The sequence below is a fragment of the Gouania willdenowi genome, chromosome 1, assembly GCF_900634775.1.
Source record: "Gouania willdenowi chromosome 1, fGouWil2.1, whole genome shotgun sequence".
In the NCBI taxonomy this organism is placed as follows: Eukaryota; Metazoa; Chordata; class Actinopteri; order Blenniiformes; family Gobiesocidae; genus Gouania; species Gouania willdenowi.
Window position 1 is genome coordinate 16896272 of NC_041044.1, and position 23864 is coordinate 16920135.

Sequence of the window (23864 nt, forward strand, 5' to 3'; positions counted from 1 at the left end):
TTTGCCTTTGCCTCAACTAAAGAGCTGTCCTCCTGAGGTATATTTATATGACCAAGGTCCTCTGTGGGGCTCTTGATAAAGGGTTCATGGGCAAACATTGCGCTGACTTTGTTTTGAAGAACGGGTGAGTCAAACTCCAAACAGAACAGTGATCATTTCCAAGACTTGTCTCTTCGAACACTGCTCTGGTTATAAGAGCATACAATGAATCATGCGTCATAAATCATTCAAAGTCCCTATAGAAACTTAAAAAGAGAATAAAACTTTAAATAACACTGATGATCATTTTGAGATTAAAGAATGATTCAAATTTTAACAAGGGATGAACCAAAGTTGAAGTTTGCTGTCAGATTTCAACATGCTGGTACATTAACCTGCATTGAACAGAAAACCTGGATTAAAAGGATTGTTACAGTCTAAACATGGGCCCTCAACATACCTGTCAAGTATCCCATTTTGGCCGGGAAACTCCCGTATTTTACCCCTCTATCCCGCCATCTTCCCGTATTAGGATTTTCCCGTAAATATCCCGTATTTTATTGTAATAATAATTAAAAGATGCCTTACTAAACTGAATGCCGTCACTAACCTCGTTAGAACTGCCATCTGAAGTGACCTGAGTGGCAGTTCTCGAGAGATTAGTGCCGACAGCGGCAACAAACCCCGAAACAACTTAGAAAAGAGATGATGAATGAAGACGTTCAGGTGGACAAAAACAAAGAACTGGTGTTAATACGTTGTAAAATGTTACAGAGAGTTTTTCATAAAGAGCAGCAGGATGGGACACAGTTACACGTTCTGTTAGATCAATAACTGAGATTTTAACGTCTACCACAGCAGAAGGAACGACGTAAGTCAGCATGAAAAATCAGCCAATCACAAGCTCCACAAATATACACTGCTTTCAAAAAGTGTTAAAGAATGTAAAGTCTACAACAAATGCGTCTAATAAGTCATTAGTGAATACTAGAGAACCACATGGGTGAGCATGAGAAATTATCAGAAAATATATACAAGCACCAAATATCTTTGTTGCCAGATAATGACAGGTATCTGGATCAGTGATCCTGATTATGGTACCATCATCAGTCACACTTTAAAGACTGCAATTTCTATCCCTATTAGCAATAATACAGTAAGTCAAAATGTATGTAACAACCCTATTTTATTTTGAAAATTCTCGATAAAATGAGCAATTGGATTAAATCCTGATGAAACCCAATAGGGTAAATGAGGAACCAACCTGATATGGAAACCGAGTCAAATGCCATAAAGATTTGTCAATTATGAATTGAGATATTAATTTACAAAAAAATTGCAGATGATAAGAGAGAGGGATTTTTTGATACTTGAAGCTGATCCAGAATCAGTACATTGATCCAGATCCCTTCCAAAATGTATTAGAATCTTTCATGAAGTATATATATATATATATATATATATATATATATATATATATATATATATATATTGTATATAGTATAAGTATAAGTATTGTATAAGTATTTTTGATTTAATCATACTAACAAACAAACAAATGAAAGCGCAGACTTTCGAAAGCGCCCAATTTGACATGTGTCAAAAGCTGCAGATGGCATGACAAACACTTGAACTTTCATTGTAGGTTAATATCGGAACTCTTCTCAAACCAGATTTGACAGCCATTAATCCTCAAACGACAATAGAAATGACTTTCAAAGATGGTGGACATTCAACATGATTTTTTAACTCTTAAACCTGGATCAGGATTCAGATCTTGACCAAACTGTATCTGATAGACTTTAGTGGAATGAAGATCCTGGCGATATCTACAAACTTCAACCTGCTGCCAAATCCACATTCTGGATTGGATCGATACGAAACTGGACATTTTGATAGAGGTCACAACCCGACATCAATCCACCAGATTGAAATTAAATTAAAATGTATTTAAACTGTATAAGAATTTTTGAAAGTCGTAAATGAGCTTTCCAACGTTAATTAAAAAAAAAAAAAAAATGGTGAGTCAGCAATCTGGATTGGCTCCAGATCATGTTGGTCAGATGTTGCATGTCATAGCCTTACATCATCTTCAAATTCAAATTCAAAGTGTTTATTGTCATATGTGCAGTTAGAAACACGTTTCCCTGTACAATAAAATTCGGTAACACTTTAGTTTAGGGAACATCTATTGACCATTAATTAGTTGCTTATTAGCATTAGTAACATATTGGCTCTTAATTTGTATTTATTAAGTACTTCTTAATGCCTTATTATACAGTTAATGGCAATCTCGCAGTCCAAAGAGGGTTAGGGTTAGGGTTAGGATTAGGGTTAGAGTTTGGGTTGACCTTAATCCTAACCCTAATCCTAACCCAAGCATGTTAAGATTGTAATTTATATACAACAACTTCCTTACTTAATACCAATAAGTAATAATTCTGAGGTTATTGAGGGAAAACTCTTAGTTAATGCCTTACTGGTTGTATATTAAGGCCATGCAGAATAAGGCATTACTAAGTATTTAATAATGACTACTTAAGAGTCAATATGTTACAAATATGTATGCTAATAAGCAACTAATTAATGGTTAATAGGTGTTCCCTAAACTAAGGTGTTACCTAAAATTCTTGCTTTGCCGACTGCCAGTGAATGCCTACGTAATAAAAGAATAAAATCAAGAGGTATAAGAACTATAATAACTAACAGTGGCATGCAACACTGTTACTCAACAAAACCTGTACATTAAATACAATACACCTGTACAATTAATGTGCAAAATACAAATATATTAACTATACAGAAAGTAGAGGTGATATATACAATGGTATGTGCAAAAAGCTGTTTCATAATAGAAAGACATGGTGTTAGCTGTGCATGGGCGCATCTAAAGTGCGAATGCAGGTGGTGTGCAAGTTCAGTGGGGAAGGGGTGGGGGAGGTGGCAGTGGGGGGGGATGAATAGTTTGTTAGACTCCGATCACTCATTTAGGAGTCTAATGGCAGAGGGGAAGAAAGAGTTTTTGAGTCTGCTGGTCCTGCATTTCACACTTCTGTACCTCCGGCCTGAGGGTAGAAGTGTGAACAGTCCGTGTTGGGGGTGAGTGGAGTCCTTGATGATGGCGGCAGCTCTCCTGTGGACTCTGCGCTTGTAGATGCTCTGCAGAGAGGGCAGCGGAGTCCTGGTGATTTTTGTAGCAGTCTCCACCACTCTCTGCAGGCGTTTGCGGTCCATGACAGTGGTGCTGCCGTACCACACGGTGATGCAGCTGGTCAGGACGGGCTCAACAATGCAGCTGTAGAAGTTGCTGAGGATCTTTGAAGACATTCCAAATTTCCTCAGCCTCCTCAGGAAGTACAGCCGCTGTTGAGCTTTCTTCACCAGCTGTGTGGTGTTGAGGGTCCAGGTGAGGTCGTCTCTGATGTGGACCCCAAGATATTTGAAGCTGCTCACCCTTTCCACTTCCAGCTCCTGGATAGACAGTGGCTGATGAGGACCCCTCTCCTTCCTCATGTCCACCATCAGCTCCTTCCTGCAAAATCCTGAACGAATCAATGAAGATCTGACTGAGATATGAATTTTAGAAATGTTGCCCCATGAAAAAGGTAGGAAACTGTAATTTTTAAAAAAAATTTGTGAGCTTGATCTTGACCCTACCTTCACCAAAATTGAATGGTCTCATCTGTCACAGAACAAAATTAAAGTGGATTTGTCAAAATTTGAGGACACTATCGTGTACACAAACAGACACATAAACAAACATACAAACATGACGGCCAAAAACGTTTTTCTAAAGTAAAAAATAAATAAACGCCAGTGAAAATATTACTTCCTGGGCTGAGGTAATTATATTTTAATTCATTAGCATTTAGACAAATACGTATATCCAAGTTACACATAAAGGTTGGGTCAAAGACTCAAAACGGTGGATTTTTTATTTATACTTTTGACGTATACTCATCAGATGATTGAGTCTCTCCTTGCATCCAACAGTGTAACAGTGACTGGTGTGACGGCCTTGTCAGCCGGTCGTGTGTGTGTGTCTTGCAGGATGCTGATGGGCGTGGGACGTTTCACCCGGGGTGGACCTGGCCAGTCCCCCAGGTGTATTTAAGATCATCATGGCCTGGTAATAATCTCTCTGTCCTCTAATGCTCTGGTCGGTGCCGGTGGCCTCATCCCATGATTGATTATATTAATAAAGTATAATCAATCAATGTACTCGTGGCTACGGGGCTTCTGCTGCTCTCCTTTTGACTTTTATTTAGTTATGTTGGACTGGGCATGTGGCCCGTAGATTTGCACATTCTTTGTAAATAAACACACGTGTGTTTTTATAACCACACTTTGATTTGTTTGTCATGTGACACTGGTTATCATATTGCTAATATTTGTTTAATATAAGTCTATTTAAATGCACCAAAAACAGTGATTTAAGATCACATCAGTCTTTATATGCATTCTTTAACATACAGGTGCTGGTCATATAATTAGAATATCATAAAAAAGTTGATTTATTTCAGTAATTCCATTCAAAACGTGAAACTTGTTTATTATATTAATTCAATACACACAGACTGATTTTTTCAAATGTTTATTTCTTTTATTTTTTAATGATTATAACTGACAACTAATGAAAATCCCAAATTCAGTATCTAAGAAAATTAGAATATTACTTTAGATTGATACAAAAAAAGAGTTCTAGAAACTTTGGCCAACTGAAAAGTATAAACATGAAAAGTATGAGCATGTACAGTATTCGATACTTAGTCAGGGCTCCTTTTGCCTGAATGACTGCAGCAATGCGGCGTGGCATGGAGTGGATCAGTCTGTGGCACTGCTCAGGTGTTATGAGAGCCCATGGTTGCTCTGACAGTGGCCTTCAGCTCTTCTGCATTGTTGGGTCTGGTGTCTCGCATCTTCCTCTTCACAATTAAGGTCAGGTGAGTTTGCTGGTCAATCAAGAACAGGGATACCATGGTCCTTAAACCAGGTACTGGTAGCTTTGGCACTGTGTGCAGGTGCCAAGTCCTGTTGGAAAATGAAATCTGCATCTCCATAAAGTTGGTCAGCAGCAGGAAGCATGAAGTGCTCTAAAACTTCCTGGTAGACGGCTACGTTGACCTTGGACCTAAGGAAACACAGTGGACCAACACCAGCACATGACATGGCACCCCTAACCATCACTGACTGTGGAAACTTTACACTTTACACTCAAGCAACATGGATTCTGTGCCTCTCCTCTCTTCCTCCAGACTCTGGCACCTTGATTCCAAAGGACATGCAAAATGTACTTTCATCAGAGAACATAACCTTGGAACACTCAGCAGCAGTCCAGTCCTTTTTGTCTTTAGCCCAGGTGAGACGCTTCTGACGCTGTCTCTTGTTCACGAGGGGCTTGACACAAGGAATGCGACAGCTGAAATCCATGTCTTGCATACGTCTGTGAGTGGTGGTTCTTGAAGCACTGACTCCAGCTGCAGTCCACTCTTTGTGAATCTCCCCCACATGTTTGAATGGATTTTGTTTCACAATCCTCTCCAGGGCGTGATTATCCCTATTACTAGTACACTTTTTTCTACCACATCTTTTCCTTCCCTTCACCTCTTTATTAATGTGCTTGGACACAGAGCTCTGTGAACATCCAGCCTCTTTAGCCATGACCTTATGCAGCCCCGGCGTCAGGGGGTCAATTAGAGGGGCAATGCCTCCCCTGCCGTACCTCCTTGCCCCCCCATTGGCTGTCAGAGTGGTAGGCCTAATGATTTTTTTTTTCCTGCTGATTTTTTTTTTTTTTTCTAAAACGAGTCATAATTTGTCATAATTGAAATCAATAAAATGTAAAATTCAAAAGAAATATTTTAAGATACTCTCGGCTTGTATCGTGTGACGCGTGCGTACTGCCGCAAGGAAACGGTTATCACAAAAAACGAATATCACGAGTCACTCACGACATTAAACAATGGATATCAGGAAATTTTTCCGATCACCGCTACCGCAAACTGCACGACCGACAGCTGAGCAGGACAGCCATATTCCCGCAGCGGAGAAGGAGCTAGAGGAGCCAACAGCTGGTGGTGAGCAGCCGCAGCTAACTAGCGGTAGCAACACAGAGGCGCAAGTCCCCCCAGTGGAGTCGGAGCATGCCGATTATAGCGCCAATCCCAGCAGCAGCGGGCTCTCGCAAACCCGAGGTCATGGTCACAGTGGTCCTCCAGATGATTTAGGTGAGGATAAGCCCGCTCAGATCATCTTGAAAAAGTTTCCCTCTCGTCTTTTCGAGGGTCAGAAACGCTCGTTTGTTGCCCTGTGGTACAACCGTCGAGACTGGTTAGAATACAGTGTCAAAGCTGACGCTGCATTTTGTTTTGCTTGTCGAAATTTTGGGACTGGAGATTCTGTGTTCACGAAAACTGGCTATTCTGACTGGAAACACGCAGCAAAGAGAGGATTGCGCAAGCATGAAGAGTGTGGAGAACACATGGAGAGTGTGGCAAAGTGGCGAGAGAGAGTGAAGAGGGCTGATTCAGGACAGGAGATTTCTACTCTTGTGAATGAAGGCCAGCTAGCCAGAAATCGGTACTACGTCGGTGCTATTATCGACATGTTACTGTTTCTGGCCATAAACCGATTGCCTCTCAGAGGGAGTGTGGAAGCATTTAACTCTCAAGGTGATGCAAGCTGTGGACTTTTTTTTGTCATTGTTTGAGTATTCTGTGAGAAAAGACCCACAGCTTGAGAAGATACTGCAAACAATCCCACAAAATGCCAGATATACATCACATGACATACAAAATGAACTAATTAAGATAATGAGTGATATTTTAACTGAAGAAATTGTACATGAAGTCAGTGATTCATGGTTTACCATTAAAGTTGATGGCACCCGAGACCCCACGAGCTGTGAAAACATTTCCATCGTGATCCGCTTTGTAGCAGAAAATTTGGAAGTTAGGGAGCGTTTACTAACTATTGCTACTGCAGATGAGGGAGATGCCAAAACTCTTGCAAACACTATAATCACAGAGCTGCGCAGAGTTGGTTTAAATACATCTAAAATTCTGAGTCAGGTGTATGACGGAGCATCTGTCATGTCCGGGAAGCATGGTGGGGTTCAGAACAGGACAGGCTTGCCAGAGAGATACCCTATGTCCATTGTTTCAATCATCAGCTCCACCTAGTGGTAATAAATGCAATGTCGAACGAGGGAGCAATAGAGGACTTTTTTGGAGTTTGTGGGTCTCTCTACAAATTCATTAAGAAACCCACCGTTGCAGTCCACTATAAAGGACACACACTGAAACGTCTACTCGAACAGCGCTGGACTGGCCACCTAGCTACAGTCACAGTTGTGCTCAAGTCATTTGATGACATTTTCTCTCTGCTGTCAGAGATTGACAGCAATCGTGGCTTTGGAACTGACTTACAAATTGAGGCAGCAGGCCTGATTCGGGCTGTTTCAGAGCCAAGCTTTGAATTCATTGGATGCTTTGTGCAGAAGATCTTGCAGCTGCTTGATGCCCCCAACAAAATGCTTCAGTCAGAACAAATGGATTTGCTCTCTGGGATGCGGTTAGTGAAAAGTGCATCTTAATGTGTTGCACAACTGCGCTCAGAAAGTGAGTTTAACAACATCATGGGACAGTGTAAAGTGACAGAAAGGCCGCAAAAGAGGAAGAGGATGGTTAACAAAAGTCTGCAAGGATATGTTGTTGAGGAGACTGTTGGCCAGGAGCAGAGTGATACTGACGAGGGTGGCACTGAACTGCGGAGATTATTCAACAGCACCCTGGATGCGGTGGGGGAGGAAATGAGCAAACGTTTCAGTGAACGCAACAGTGAGCTAATGACTGCACTTCAATCTCTGGACCCAAACAGTGAAACTTTTCTTGATGTCAAACATATAAAGCCCATTCTGACTTTATCAAACACTGAAATCATTGAAGCAGAGTTTGTGGTTGCTCGCCAGTTCCTCAAAACAAACATGACCACCGACAATGAAACCTGGACAATATCACGGATTATCAAGACATTCCACAGCGCCCTGGAGGCTATGCCAAGTGTGATGACGGCCTTTAAACATGCTCTGACGTTTGGAGCATCAACAGCCATGTGTGAGAATTCTTTTTCTACTTTAAAAAGTGTTCTCACAGACAATAGACTCAGCATGTTGCAACGAAAAGCACATTTAGTACAGCTGGCCTTTGAAAGAGACTTAACTAAAAGATTTGCTACTGAATGGATGGAAGCAGTAATGAAGAGGTTCAACTCTGGGAGACGCCGACTGCAGCTCTACTAAGTGGTGAGTTGAGACGATATCTATTTTTTTTTTTTATTGTGATAAGGTGTGCATTAACAGATTAACAAAGGGTGAATAGACGTGATACATTATACTAATACTTAAACGAACAAATTAGACAAGTATGCACTTCTTGGTATGGCAAAATTAAATGAAAAGGAAAATGATCGTGAAACAAAGAAAAATAAATAAATAACTAAATAAATAATTAACTAAATAGATTTAGAAAACAAAAAACAAAAACGAGGGGGGTTGAGTATACAGTTTGATTAAATTAGATAAAATTCAAAATAAAATTCAAAATATGGGGGTGCCAAGCTAGTGGTAATGATAATAACATCAATAATAGCAATAATAGTAGCAATAATAGTGGCGGTGCTATCAATAACAAAGATTATAATAACAGTTATAATGGTGATAATAATTATCATGATGATACTACCAATAATTATAATAACACTAATAATGATAGTAATAAAAAACAATGATAATAATAATAATGATAATAACATCAATAATAGTAATAACAATAATAGTAACCATAATAATCATCATCATCAGCAGCATTCCCAACATGCTGCACCCAACCTGTGTTTTAATTTTTTTCTCTCCCCTTTTTCCCTTCCCTTTGACAAAGGGAAGGGAAAAAGGGGAGAGAAAAAAATCCTAGGCTAGGATAGTGAGATGCGATTAAAAGTGGGCCCAGTAGCTACCTTGCGTCCCATTCCGGGTAGGCAACCAAGCAGACGCACTGTCCTGTACACCCATCCAGCCCGAGACATCTGGCGCCCTGGGCCCTCCCTGTTCTTAATTTTCCTTTTCTGCAGTCAAAAGTTTGTATGAGTGATTGGTGTTTTACAACTGGTTTTCATGTGCATATGAATTGAAATGTGTGCTTGTCCCGGTAATAATAGAGACCATAGTACAATACCTAACTTAGGTACAATACTTAGGTAACCTAAGTACTGTATGCATATGTAGGTGCAGATCTGTGGGAAAATCATCAGCCCTCCTGTGGTCATCACATGCCCCCCTCACAATATGGTTCTGGAGCCGGGGCTGACCTTATGGTCGTCTTTTGGACAACTGTCAGGTCAGCAGTTTTCTCCATGATTGTGTAGCCTACAGAAATAAACTGGAGACCATTTAAAGGCCTTTGCAGGTGTTTCGAGTTAATTTGCTGATTAGAGTGGTGCACCAGGTGTCTTCAAGATTGAACCTCTCCACAATATTTAAATTTTCTGAGATACTCAATTTGGGCTTTTCATTAGTTGTCAGTTATAATCATCAACATTAAAAGAATTGGAAATATGTCAGTCTGTGTGAAATGAATGTATACATTATACAAGTTTCTCTTTTTGAATGGAATTACTGAAATAAATCAAATTTTTCATGATATTCTAATTTTATGACCATCACCTGTACAGTATATATGTTTTATTTCTTTAAATTAAGCTGTTGGCTTCAAATAATAAAAAAAAATGATGTAGTGATTTAGCAATTCTGTCACCTAACAAACTTGGCAATGGGTTTGTTTTCAGGGATTTAAATGAAGGAGTTTACATGTTCTCATTCCACTTGATGGGGTTGAATCTGGGTAGTTCAGTAGTCTTTGATTGTGCATTAGTTTGTGTATGAATGTGATGCTCTGTGACAGATCGACATGTTATCCAGGGTGTTCCCTGGCTTTTACCCATTACCAGCTGGGAAAGGCTCCAGCAGACCACCACTTTACCCTGTATAGAAGTTTCAAGAGTGAATGCACTATTTCTTACTGCCACATGTGCTGTTAATTCTTTCCACGCTTTCCTTTTCATGGATGGTTCTTTTTGTCCCAGTTTTTTTTTCTTACTGAATAATGTTACTGACACAAAGACAGACATGACCCATTTTCAACATCTAATAGTGTTGTTGTTTGGACAATTTAGGTTTGTCTGGTTACCTAAAGTAGTTCTACATCAGTTCTTTAGTATTTGGTAAATATACCTCATGATGCTCAAATGTTACTGCGAGTATGGGAGATATGTTTTATTTTAATAAAACTAGATAAATAAAAATAAATAAAATTAGATTAGATTAAAAAAATGAATTTGATGAATGCAGCTGAGTTACTTAATTTAGACTTCTTACTTTCAATTGTGCAATGTTGAGCTTATTGAACATCTCTGTTCATTCTGTGAATGATGTTGATTTAGTTTGACATGGTTTTATTAATAACAAACTTTTTGGTAGTTAATGAAATGCCATAGTGTTATTTAGGGGTGAGTATTGGCAAGGACGTTGCAATACGATATGTACCACGATACTTGGGTCACGATACGATATTATCACAATATTGCGGTATCATGATATATTGCGATATTCCACCCAGTTAATATCAAAATTAAATGTAGAGATGAAAAATCAAGTTACTGTACATGTTCATCAGAAGATATTGATCATTCAGAGGACAAATTGAGTCAAAAAACATCCTATTTATTTATTATTATTATACAGCGCCATCTACCGGAGTGGAGGTGCGGAAGTGGCACAGGTTTTTTTCAAGGTTTTTATGTAGTAACAGGAGCTGGTCAACATGCCCAGTAGTTAGGCTGCTCGGCTGAGAAGTGACGATGTCTCCAGCAGTAGAAAACACACGTCCACGAAAATGTGAAAAATACAATAAGAAAAACATTGATTAACTATCAGAAATAAATAAATAAAATCAAATAAAAAATAAATAAAATTGATTAAAAAATTGGCACCCAAAAAAATCGCGATATATTGTGAAATGTATTTTTTTTTCACACCCCTAGTGTTATTCAGTTATACTACAATACTACAAACATGTAACACGTTGTCCATCAGTGTTTTATTTTCAATTATGATAAAAATCAGGTTTGTCATTTTTAAATACTTTCAATATATACATATTTGCTTATGCAAATACTTCAATATTTTTTACTTAGCTTTGACTGAGCTACTTTTATTTGTATTGGAGTAGTTTTTGACAAAGAGTATCTGTAATTTCACTCAAGTAGTGAAGGTGAGTACTTTTCCATCTCTGACCATTATTTCTTAAATGAATTCCTAGACTTTTACAATAAACCACTAAAAAATACAAGTGTCCTAAATACCTTGGAATGTGGTCCACACAGTTGTCTGGGAATGGATTTGGAAGCTAAATGAACACCAGTGTCAGTGTTCTAATAAAAAAAAAAAAGTACAGCATACAATGTCACCTTCAACAATGTTGTCATTAAATCATTGGTTTCTAATATTGGCTGCAAACATATTGCAAGATCACACGTATCAAGACCATATGTTGCTTTTAACTCAAAATGACCTGTTGAAGTGAGAGTTGATGAAACCAAGACGGTTTGGGGTCGTGTACAGTGCAAACGCTGCACTGAGGTAGAAACGAGCTGGAAGCATGCCTCATTTTCCAGTTTGGGTGCAGACTTTTTACCATGTGCAACTGGTGGAAAACGAACAAACTGTCCGTGTGTGTGGTTTACTAAAACGCAACGTGCCAGGCTCGTTTCTAGGTACAGCCTTATGTTCATTCAGAACATAAGGCTGTGCAATTAATCAAAATATGATTATGAGTTTAATTATTACACTCAACAATTACAAAAATAACATAATAGAGGACAAAAACAACTATCTAAAAAAACATTATTATTATTATTATTATCAAAAAACCAATTTAGGTTGGCACACATGAGAAAAAACAAAAGTGAACATACTTGATTTTAGTGTTTGGAGGATTTTATTTATGTTTAAATAATATATTTTACAATGTTTTGTATAAAAAAAAAAATAATATTTTGGTTGACAAAAAAATCGTTTCAATAATCCGAATTTCAATTATAACTAAAATAATCGTGATTATTATTTTTTCTATAATCGAGCAGCCCTTGCAGAACATATTTTCTCATGTTGTCTTCACATTTTTGGCCAAAAAAAAAATGTTTTTTTACAAGAGCATTCTGCTAAATTGTGTTTTATACATTTTATTTGTGGTTCTTGTGTTGGTTGAATTTTTTCTGCCACTGTTTCTGTAGCACTCAGATTGCTAAATGTAAAATAAAGTTATTATTATTATTATTATTATTATTAGAGAGTCCGAGAGGACACAGGAAACTGAGCCGGAAGTGCAAACTGTCAACGGACCATTTCTAATGATTTAAACAAACATTTGCATTGAGGTTTAACATCATCAAAGTCACTGTACTGTGCAGAACCATTTCAACAGGAACAGGTCTTGGACTGTTGTGGGTCGGCTGGTGTTATGGGTCTGAGCAGCAGATTATAGGCACACCTTTATTTAGTGGTAATACATCAGACAAACAGTCGAGATACACGTGACCAAAGAACGCCTATAATATCACATCACCTGTTGTCCATGTGTTGACATAGGATGATAAATCTTACAGCAGTACCTCTGTGTGACCTGGTTTTATTATGTGGGAAAAGAAGGGCCCAGGAGAGATATAAAGCCTCACTGACCTGAGAATGAACTGCCAGGCCCAGGAACCTAAACAGAGCTGAACTTTTGCTGAACTGGCCTCTTTGTGTCAAAATACCAGATGGAAAACGTGTCTTTCTCTCTTTAAGAGCCATGAAGAAAACAAACCCTTTACACATACGCTGTGTCTGGGATGTTAAGATGTGCTTTTGGCTCAGATAGATGTTTGTATGCTGGCACTCCCGTTGCTACTTTATCACAATGCAAAGCCACTGTGAGTTGGTTCGATCTCACTTTTTTTTCCTTTATTGAATGTGGCAGCTTAAATTCCCATGAGTCACCCCACAAACCACAGGAATATGATGCTGAGCAGCTTTCCTGAAAACATTCCAGTACTAGGGGGAAACCAATCCCTGCGTCTGCAATCAACTTAGGTTCCAGGGCTGGAAAAAACAAAGTCAGCACAGTTCACAGGTGGTCTGAACAAGACTTATATTCAACAGAAGCTTGGCAGGGTCCCTCACCGGTCACAACTATAAGTCTGGAGCTGTTTGACTGTGGTGTAAATCTCCCCAGGACCGAGGCCAAAGGTTTGTTGTAATGCACGAGTTCATCGTGCGGTCACAGGCGATAAGTCGACTCAGCTGAATGTGGTGTGATGTCTAATTAAACATACAGAAACGTTCAGCCAGAGTGTCATCTTATCACTTATCTATTGAAAACAATCTATAAATAATGCGACAACACGTCTCCCATCTGTCACCTTTTGTGTATTCATGTTCCAGAGAAGCTTAATAATCCTCCTGACATCACGTACCTACACAGCACTTGTTAGCATGGATTATAATAACTTTCAATTAAGACTCCAAGGTTTTTCACCTCTCAGCCACCATGTGCAGCTTTGACAGAACCAACACGTGAACAGCCAGTCACTCACACTTGTTGCGTTGGTGCTGAACGGTTGCGCAAAACCAGCATTGAATCCCGGTTATTTTGTCAGTTTTAGAGTTCATAAATGTAGCTATACTTCGAGCCTGTGAATTTATTTTATTTTGAATTGAATTCATTGGTGTTGTTTTATTTTTAAAAGTGTTGTACATTTTGACAAACCTTTTATTTTAGACAAATGCCTTTGTGGAAAATAAATTACGTATGTTCCAATTGCGCAAAATTTGGTCCCTTCTTTTTTAAGTTTATGCATGAGATGTTTACTGTACGCAAGGGAACCATGGCAAGATTTATTACCAAAAATAAATGTGAGGGTGAAAGTAACGAGTAAACTATTTAATTGAACTACTTTTTACTTGTACATGAATATTTTATGAATGACTTACTTGCACTTCAGTACAATTTCAATCAACTACCAGTACTTCTACTTGAGAAAGATACACCATAGCATTCATGCATGTATTTAGACCAGGGGTTCTCAACTCGTCTCACCCTGGGACCCACATTGTGCCTCGGTCATCAAATTGCGACCCACTTATTTTTCTTTTTTTTTTAAAAATTCAACCAAGAGTTTTAGATAGCTGTTGAAACACGCATATATAATCTTTTTTTTTTAAACAAATCTATATTTTTTGCTGTGCAACATGCTTTTCACAGCATGCCTGTCAAAAGAAAAGTTTCTTTCAAAATAAAAGACGTCACACATGACAGACCTTAAGTTTTGTTTTTTTTTGGCCAGCTTTCCGCGACCCACCCAGTACAGATTTGCGACCCACTTTTGGGTCCCAACCCACCAGTTGAGAATCACTGATTTAGACAAACCTGCATGTGTGCACACACCCGCACAAAAGCCACTGGATTCAAGGAAAATCTCCAACTTTACACCAAAAACCTTTGAATTTTTGGGATCTAATAATTATTTATTGGAGTTGTATTTTTTTTATCTCTGCATAAGTAGGCCGCAAATCAGCCTGTTTGTGTAGAGTGGCTCAGTAAGTGACTTTTCAGAGGCTAAAACTCTGGAAAACAGCCGAGTTTGGGAAAAAAAACCTAAAATACTCTGTTTTTGGGTTCTTAAAACAAATACATAGTGAAAAACAGCATGATATGGGACCTTTAATGTTGCTCAGACTTTAAAGCATTGTCAAAATATCAAATGAACTGAATAATCTGACATTTAATCTGGTTTTGTTTTAATCATGCTCTCTACTTGTCCATTGAATTGTTGATATTGTCTCCTTTCCAATTCATTCCTGTCGTCAATTAGCTACATATGGTGCATTTTTCTGCTTGTTTCCAGATGAGGAAACAGCTGTGAACAGAATACTTTCAGAATAGAGCGACGGATGGAGATCACTATGCACTAGAGGTTTACCGATATATCGGGTCGATATATGGACCTATTTTTTAATTTTTTAAATTTTATTTAGCACTTTAGAGTTGCCATTAAAGGAGAAAAGAAAGAACATAAAAAACATCTATTTGGATGTATGAATGTACAAAATAGTAATAATAATAATAGAATGTGCATGGGAGAGGTAGAAGCCAACGGCTTCCAAACCACTTTTCAGGTTACTGTTTGATTGTATATTAAACTATTTTGTGAGCTTAATTACTAGATACTTAAAGTTAGGAAAGAAGCTTGAAAGAGTTTAAACTGGCTACTTGCACATTGCAATTACGACTTACCCGTCCTGTACTTTATGTTTTACTTGGTTGTGTACGGGTATATTTAAAGTTCAATAAATGTTAAAAGTTCTATTGGTGTATTTAATTTAAATTCTAATATATACATTTATATCATATGAGTGTTTCAATTGTCTTTCATAATCAATGTGCTTTAAAAAAAAAAAGTATATCGTCCTCAAATATTGGCTTCCGAAATCGGCATTGGATATCTGCCATTGGCTGAATTTTTTATTTTTTTAATCGGTATCTGCATTGGCCACAGTATGTGATGAGCCTAAAGATGAATACTGTAGGTGTTCATGAAAAAGATGCAAACAGTATCTGTTTCATATATTATATTTATCAGTGTTTTGGCCTTGGTGCAACCATAACACGGTGGTTTTACACATTTCTTTAAATACTTTGAAGTTCTAACATATTTGTTTTAACATTTTTGGAAATGGTCTAATAAATCAAAGGTTTTTGAAGACCACTAAAAAGCTGATTAAAGGAAAAGTCTTTTGAATATATATTTGATTAGAGTGAAAGAACATTTTATTGGCTCTCTTTAGACAAATAATATTGAAAATATATAGATAGATAGATAGATAGATATTTTATTAATCCCGAGGAAAATTAATAGTATTCAGCAGCTATACAAATACCAAAAGGCAGGATAGTAAAAACAATGAACAATAAAATGAACACAAAAAAACAGGTCAGTAACACACACAATAATAAAATACTAAAATAGTGCAATGCATTATAATAGTGCAGTATCAGTGTAATAAGAAAGTGTACACAGTGCTTATGTGCAAAATCATCATGCTTTATATTAAAGTTCAAGCGTTTGTTTTGTTTTTTCAGTCTGATAATTTTTCTGTGCACAGAAATGAATCAAAGCAGTAAAATATAGTAGATATATAAATATTTACCCAAAACTTGAAGCATGACTTTATTCTAGTACACCCACTATAAAAACATTGATATGACAGCACGTTCCCTGCCTTGGCTTGTAATTTAAGAGCTGAACCGCTGTCTCGCACCACATGGAGCTCACACACCTCATCAGACGCAGGCTACGCTTAGGTCAAATGTTCTTTTTCAGAGACTGAAAAAGCAGCTGGCCCAAGTTAAGCACAAGCAATCATTTATTCCTACTATATGGGTTGAATGTAGGTCAGCCAATGTACTGCAAGAAATGATCCAAAGACACATCATCAAAAGGGATACGCTTATTCGTACGGTAACAAAATAAGTGTGTATCTAATGGCTGACAGGATTAGTGTAATCTTGAAAGGAATGTTTTGTCTGACAGTTTTTGGGAGAAAGTGCAGAACATGAAAGAATGAGCCTTTATTTGTGAGGATGATCCTGGATTGTTGGTGAGGGTGGACGCTTATTTAACAGCGTCTTATTGTCCTGACACTAATCAGCCTTTACTTAGATTATTGCAACAACAATTTCAAATCAAGGTCAGCACATGGTATTGGGTTAATGTTTTGGGAACCATTCTATGTGGAGTTTGCATGTTCTCTTCTGCTTTTGTGGGCTTTTGCAGGTACTCTGGACTGGTATCACACCACAATCCATAGGTTACCGCAGTGGTTCTCAAAGCCCCTTTCTCCTATTTCTGAATCCAAGTACCCCCCTTTATCCGACTACTTACAAAGCTATATAAAAACAACTATAGAGCATAATGATAGAATGAATGAGTGATGACACACATTTTAAAGAATCTCATTTTGTAAATAAAGGAATGAAACACTATTTAGTGCAGTGGTTTGCAACCTTTTTTTGGATCGCGACCCCCATTTTTTTTCACTGCATTTTAGTTGAACTAGATTCACAAAGTGAAAGTATAGCCATACAGTTGTTTAAGATTGTGTGTTGTTTGTCAAAACAACACACAGGGAAAACAATATCAAAATCTATTTGAATTTTTCAGAAATTTCTGGCAACCCCAAATAAACTCCAGGTGACTCCACATGGGGTACCGACCTTAAGGTTGAAAAACACTGATGTAGTGGCTCCTGAATAGCTTTATTTCTATAGTTTTTTTATCATTAACAGTCATCTAAGACTGACACTTTATTTGTTAATTTTCCACTCTCTCTCTCTCAAGTACTCATAGTGCCATCACGTACCCCTATGTGAGCCAAAACTGGGTTACCGTATATATGGAGTATCGAGTGATGGAGTCATGGAGCACTTTGTTTGTAAGCATCACGCTCCTTGATGTCTAAAGCTTAAACATGCTGCCAAAACAGAGGTCCAATGTCCTCATAGAACAACTTGAATTGCAATATGCTCAAAAGTTATTATATTTTTGTTTTCCACATCCCACCAAAAAACTTATCAAATTTAAACATGTACAGAATTAAAATAGGAGTGGTTATTTTACCAATATTGTTTCGTTATTGCAAGCCCATTATTGTCTTTCGTATCAGAAACACAGAGTACGTCCCAGAGTACATTTAATTAAAATGTAGTAATAATGCAAAAACACCATATATTTGTAAGGCAGTGGCTATCCTTACGGTTGCCGTATCCAGTGTTGGGAACGTTACTTTAAAAAAGTAATTAGTTATAGTTACTCACTACTTGTTCCAAAAAGTAACTGAGTTAATAACTGAATTACTCTATAATAAAAGTAACTCATTACCAAGTAATGTAACTATTTGCGTTACTGTTAAAAAAAAAAAAAAGTTGCTATATGTCAAAGAATTCAGATTTTTTAGATGCGTGTGTCGTTGTGAGGTGTTTCATTAAATTTGAGTTGTTTACAACAGATGTGGACAAAGTCTTCACTCCTGGATATAATGAACACTTCACATGCACGTTCGTTGTCCGTACGGCAAACGTACAAATAGACACTTTCTATTTTTAAGTGAAAACTATGACATTAACGTAATATCGGACTGTAGAGGGTTTTCACTGCGTGTCATCAAACTGGAAGTCGCCATATTGGAGGTACTCAGCAGGTAAACAAAGCAGATCCTGAACGTCGAACGAAAGGACCGTGAAAAACATTTGGAGTTTCATAGACTGCCAAAAGTTATAACAAATCAGGGAAAACAATATCAAAAGTTATCAGAGGAATAGAGGCGCCTGTGGCTCGCGAAGTTAGATCTGGAGGCAAAAATCGAGACAACATCCACATTTGTTCAGGTAAGTGAATTGTTGATTGCAGTGGCTCTTTACTCATTTACTCGTGTGATGATAAGAATATAATTCATATCAAGCTACTACATGTGGCATTATTGACTTCATATAATCACATTTAATGGCCTGCTACAGTAGCAACACAGTTCTTAAAATGTAGAGCTAAAATGTGCTGTATTTCTCATTGTATTCCAGGTAAAAGGTCTGACCTTTATCTAAAGGATGACCCAGATTGGGTTAGGGCTGATCCAAGACGAGGGAGCCGACTCGTATGGACCTTCACCACCAATAAAGCTTAACTTTTGCAAATATCATGCCCTTTCCTGCAGACCAAGTTCTCCCCTCTATGCCTTTGCATCTATATTGTGATTTGAGGAGCTTTTCTATGGTTTCGGACATTTATCCATCGCAGTGTTTACCTCCAAGTGCCTCCAATATGGTCGCGCATCTGGGTTACAGTACTGCCCAGGACGTGACGTATCGTTTGATACAGTCTGCAAAATTGAAAAAGTGAGATGGAACCTTATAGTAGACGAAGCAAAGATCTTCTTTTTAATGGGTTTTACATTTCTCCTCATTCAGTATCACGTGATGTGTTTTTGATGAGGATGTGATCAGATTGTGCACGCGACAAAAAAGAGACAAATAATGAAGTTGTTGTTTTCATGCACACCAAAACAAAGGCTTCCACACCACGAGTTTAAAATGTTTTCTGCATGTCTGTGAAATAATCCGTCATGAAATCTTTACATTCAGCACTAATGAGCTTCTTTACAGCTCATTCCTTTAAACGCTGTTTTGCGTTGGAATCAACATAAAGCGGTTTATGGGGAAACAATCGCACATGTGTGCTGCAGAGAGGGGGAGTGGTGCTGCTGCAGGAAATCAAACCAAGATGCTGAGGAGGAGGAGGAGGTCACTAAAGGACATAAGACGCACGTGCACGAGAATCATAGGTATTTCAACTCCCCCTCGTGCCGGGCAGCATAAAAGGCTCCTATGGAAACAAGGTTGAGACAGTTCCTCCTGAAGCCACTACTATGCTGCAGCTGTTGACCTTCCTGGTGCAGAAGTTCTCCCTGCTGTCCAAGTTCAGCCTGTTTGAATCCCACTGGTTTGATGGGGACAACCGGGACACACGTGGGCCATGCGCCGCTCCACCGGTGCTCCGCAGAGGAGACCTGCTGGAGGTGCCCAGGACCCTCTTCACACACTTCGGCATCTACTTAGGAGAAAACAAAGTAGCCCACCTGATCCCTGACATCTTACCTGTGCTCACAGACAACAACAAACTCATCACCTCCGTCGTCACCAATCAGAGACTCATCCTGGGCTGCATGTGCAAGTGCGCCACGGTGCGCGTGGACACGCTGGAGGACTTTGCGTACGGCTCCACTATTTTAGTGAACAGGATGGACAGGGCGGTAAAGGCACAGCCTTTTTCAAATGACAATGTGGCAAAGAGGGCTGAGAAACTCCTCGGAGCCTTTCCTTACAGCCTGCTGTGGAATAACTGTGAGCACTTTGTGACACACTGCAGATATGGATCTGCAAGCAGCCATCAAACAGAGAAGGTACGGTCCTCACTTATCTGTCTGTCAAGTATCTAGTCATCCAGGGACCATTTGTTTACTTCTCATTCAAAAGATGCTGCAGATGAGAATATTTTATGACAAAGAGGTGGAACATCACCAAGAGAACTTCCTGTAAAGTCTGAGCCTTATACCTGAAAAGATCTGTCTATTAGTATTAAGATAATACTCATATTATATTATCTTAGTATTAATGAAATCTGGCACTTGTAGGATTATTGTGGGGTTTACACTATTTATACATTTTAAACCCTTAAAAGGTTGGGGTGTGTATGGTATCAACTTTGCTCATTGTTGGCCACAATGCTGTTATTAATCCTCTACATGTCATTATATATTTATTGTGTAGCAACTGTCAAGGTACATTTGCCTGTGAGCCAGTTTACATTTTAGATCAGTGGTTGTCAAATGGAAGAATGTGTCCTGACAATATGTGAAGGCATTTCAGTAAATAATAATAATAATAATAATAATAATAATAATAATAATAATAATAATAATAATAATTATTATTATTATTATTATTATTAGATATACATTTTTGACAAAAGTCTTTAGAATTGTTGTTATAAATAATGTATATACATGACTATATATGTATAAATGTAAATACATATATCAAATTACATATATATATATAGCGCAGTCTGTAGGGACAAGGGTTGGGAACCGGAGGGTTGCCAGTTGAAGTCCCGGTACGGACCAAAAATACACGCAATGCCGAGGTGCCCTTGAGCAAGGCACCGAACCCCAACACTGCTCCGGTGCGCCCCCGTCATCGTAAAAGCAGCCCCACTCTGACATCTCTCCATTAATGCATGTGTGTGATTCAGGCCTATGTGTGTGAGATTCATGTGCCTAAAAATAACAGAGTTAATTAGGCATTTTTTTTGGAGCTTTTAGATGAAATCATCACGAGAAATAAAAAAAAAAAATTCTTAGCTGTTCAGTCAAATTTTACATTTCAATCACTGATAAACTGTGGGGAGACACTACTGTCTTATAGGAACTACTCAGAGAAATCTCATTACATTTAAACACTTGACATATTCACTGTGCTATTATATTGCAGTTTTTCTGTTGCCATCAATGTAGTTGTCATCCCATAGGGAACCATATTCTCTCTTTTTTTAGAATGTAAATATTCAGTCTACCTCATTATTAATGTCCTGCAAATATTTGCACTGTCAAGTGATCGACATATGTAAATAAGCTTAAGGCTCATGCTAAATATGCTGCTGCCCCTTTCCCAGCATGTGCAGATTGAGCTCCATGCATCGTTTGTTGAGAAACGCCCTAAAATGAACAACTTTTTGTACAGATACACTTGTACTCAAACATCATCTGGAAGCTGCACCTTAGTATAGCCCAATAATCTTAGATTCTAAACCAGTGATGAACATTAAAATGCTGTTGGAAGCCTGTGAGTCAATTCTGTTACGATACCATCTTTTATTTCTTATTCATGCTTTAGCCAATATCATAAATCACAATTTAGCCAGACAGCAGTAAAATAAATCAGTTTAAATTATTAAAGCAAAAACAATTCCAGTAAAGTGAATATTAGTAGAGGAAATTAACTTGAGTTAAAAGGTCAGATATAAGAGCACAGAAGTGACTTAAAAATCAGTTTTGAATTACTGATAAGACAAATAGGAGCTTCTGCACACAAATAAATCCTAACAGTCTGGTTCACAGACCAAATTATAAAAGAGGAAGTTGCACATCTAACACCATAAAGTGAATTATCGTGGAGTGTGAATGCGAAGCCCCAATTTAAGACCCTAACTGTTAGGAGATAGTTAGTTTATCATTGTTATTATCTCAACATTCCAAACACTAACCTTTTTTCATTTATAAGTCTCTCACTAAGCGTCAATGTATAGCTGTATTATTTTGCTAATACCAAACAATCTGATGGTGTTGGGCCCTGAGTTCACATTGTGTTCAATAGATGCATATTCCCAAACAAAGCTACCAATCAAATCACTGAAAGTGAACTGTACACGGTGGTGAAGCTTGGTTCACGGGGCCCCAGAGGGTCTTAGAGCCCAGCTTTGTATTGAGTGTTAATCCCATTTACCCTGTATTTGACCCATACCTGGTGTTTTTACCAAGATCTGCTGAGTCATCGTTAACTTTCTCGTCCGTCTGGCTTTCAGCTGTTGAAAGCTGTTCTTTTTTTCTTCTTCTTAGTAACAGCCAGTTTAAAGCAAGCTGAATTGTTGCAGAATAACTTATTGACCCTTTATTTCTTTCTTTGTTCTGCAGTTCTGTGAATGCTTGAAGTCGATTATCAGAGACCAGCGCAGCGTCATCATCTCAGGCCTGCTGGGAATCATCTCCATTGTCTGCTTTGGCATGGTGCCTTCAACTACATTACCCACAATCCTTATTCCCTTCACTCTATGGATGGCTGGCTAGAGAAGAACAAAACAAATATCCTGAGAATGGGATTGAACTGAAATCATGTTGGACTGGAAATATCATCACAACCACACGTTCCTCTCCTTTGGTGCCTCGTGCTTTATAAATGTATATACGTCACACCGCGTTGACACGGTGCCATGATACGTGTAGTTTTGGTTTCCTATGAGGTTTGGTGGAACTGTGTGAAATTTTGATATGAATGACCTACTTTTTGTCTCCACAGTGTATAGAAGCTATGTATTTATGTGTATATACAGGATATTTCACAAGCACTGTAGTATCTTTTAATATAAACCTTTCAGTTGTTGAATAAACTGTTTATTTTTATTCTTGTGCTTTGTTTGACTCTGTCTGCACTTCCATGCACTGATCACTCCACATATGGGGTTTGGACAGAGAGAGAGAGTATGGGTGGGTCAGGAATTCAGCATACCACAGTTTTTTTTAAGTAACCTTCAATTAGCATCCCATGTTAGCCCTGCGATGAACCAGTGACCTGGCCATGGTACACTTTTTTTTGCCCTGTGTATAAGCTGGTGTTGACCTCAGTATAAAACCTCAACAAAGACCAAACAAGTATTATGTTAAGGTTTAGTTTATTCAATATTTTCGACTGCCAACTGTCTGTCTTACTCAGAGGTGATTGCTTTGATGAGTCTCCACGAGTTCTTTCATAAGGAAAGCATCAAAGCATTTACTGATCGCTTTCATGTGTCCCAATGTGTTTATCAAGAATTCATCAAACAAGTATGTTGGATTCATACTTGTTTGATGAATCCAACAGGTATGTTGGCTTCATCACTGAAATGTTTATTCTTATATGTTTTAGTATAAGAGAATGGATTTGAAAGCTGTTTTTGGTGCAGTTTTGTTTTTACTGTTAAGATTGTTATGTAAAACAAACTAAAAAAAAAAAGAGTTTTGGCAAGAAATGTTCCTCAGTGCTTTGCCAAAAATCCTAGCATTGTTTGTGGCTAAAAATGGCCTAAAAATGTTGGATAACAGTGAGGCAGAATTAAACTTTTGCAGAACAGTATGATTAATTAATAAATGACAAAGGCTGTTTAATTAGGTGCGCTGGCTCAATATCCGTGACCATGTTAAATCAGGATTTACTTTCCATGTCAGCTTCCTTAATGAGAAGCCTTGACCCTAATACACCAGGGGCAAGAAGTTTCAAAATCCAACTGCACAACAAGGTGATTAGACAAAGCTCCTTTCTTTCTGTTAAAATCACACTCAAGTATTGGCCAATGCTTTACCCACCCTGCCACGTCCACTTTCTGACCCCAATAAAAAGCTCAGGGGTCAGAGCATGCAGCACACTGCCATC

The 23864-nt window shown here is 38.2% G+C and overlaps 1 protein-coding gene across 1 annotated transcript; it reads left to right on the forward strand.

The window, feature by feature from the left end:
* The first annotated feature begins 19497 nt into the window (after positions 1–19497).
* lrata (lecithin retinol acyltransferase a) lies at positions 19498–22858 on the forward strand. Its single transcript, XM_028453529.1, has 2 exons — positions 19498–20083; positions 22373–22858. Exons 1-2 carry the CDS (start codon positions 19550–19552, stop codon positions 22523–22525), a joined length of 687 nt encoding a protein of 228 aa, XP_028309330.1. The 5' UTR covers positions 19498–19549; the 3' UTR covers positions 22526–22858.
* The last annotated feature ends 1006 nt before the right edge of the window (positions 22859–23864 follow it).

Coding starts and splice junctions, on each gene's coding strand:
- lrata (XM_028453529.1), top strand. CDS start 19,550: ATGCTGCAGCTGTTGACCTTCCTGGTGCAGAAGTTCTCCCTGCTGTCC. Junction 20,084..22,372: donor GCAGCCATCAAACAGAGAAG/GTACGGTCCTCA, acceptor TTTGTTCTGCAG/TTCTGTGAATGCTTGAAGTC.